Source organism: Fulmarus glacialis, unplaced genomic scaffold (assembly GCF_000690835.1).
Source record: "Fulmarus glacialis isolate BGI_N327 unplaced genomic scaffold, ASM69083v1 scaffold13580, whole genome shotgun sequence".
NCBI classification, from domain to species: Eukaryota; Metazoa; Chordata; class Aves; order Procellariiformes; family Procellariidae; genus Fulmarus; species Fulmarus glacialis.
In genome coordinates, this window is record NW_009185863.1 from 11,607 (window position 1) to 12,307 (window position 701).

General features: G+C 59.2%; 1 protein-coding gene across 1 annotated transcript in view; it reads left to right on the forward strand.

Annotated features, from left to right (window-relative positions):
- The window catches only part of TMEM259 (transmembrane protein 259), a gene marked incomplete at its 5' end in the record, with an annotated part of 11,800 nt that extends 11,603 nt beyond the window's left edge, over positions 1–197 (forward strand). The window contains one exon of the mRNA XM_009581622.1: positions 1–197. This exon is cut by the window's left edge and continues 23 nt beyond it. Within this exon, the coding sequence (XP_009579917.1) occupies positions 1–197 (197 nt within the window).
- Positions 198–701: the final 504 nt, after the last annotated feature.

Genomic DNA, 701 nt, shown 5'->3' on the forward strand with positions numbered 1-701 from the left:
AACCTAGTGGCAAGAACTGCGTTGCAAACAGCAGCGTGGCAGAGACCCCTCCAGCCTTGGCGGAGGACACTGATGAGGACAGACGCTTGGGTCCTGCTCCTGGGGACCGGGGGGAAGGCAGCCCTTGCCCAGCACCAGCGGATAGTGCACCTAGCTCCAGACCTTGCTCGGAGCCGGACTTGAGGAGCCTGTCATGAGTCCCTGTTACTGTAATTCTGGACTGCCGGGAAGGCATTTGGATTTCGTTTGTTACTATTTCTCACTTCACCATCATCCTTAACCCATGAATTCCTCTTAGCGGAGGCAGAGCAGCCGGGACAGACAAAAGGTGCTGCAGTGAGCTCCCCTGGGAAAAGCATGCGTGCGCTTGTGTACGAGAGGCTGATGTGCGTGGGACTGCCGGGAGGGAGGGATGAGGCGTTCGCTCCCACGGCCGGCGAGGCTCGGGGGCTTCGTGCCGCAGCTGCAGGCGAGCAGGCTGCCTGCTCGAGCCCTGCGGTCGGCTCCGTGCCCCAGCTTTTCCTTGCCCCCAGCTGCCCCAGCTTTGCCGCCTGCGGTCATGTTTGCAGTCCAGGTGCTGTTCACAAGTGTGAGCTGATTTGTGACAGACCACGCGTGTGTGTGGCAGCTTTCTGGTTAGAATAGCAGCTGTGTATGAACAGGGAGAGTGTTTTCAGACATCTTTGGGAGAGCCACAGAAG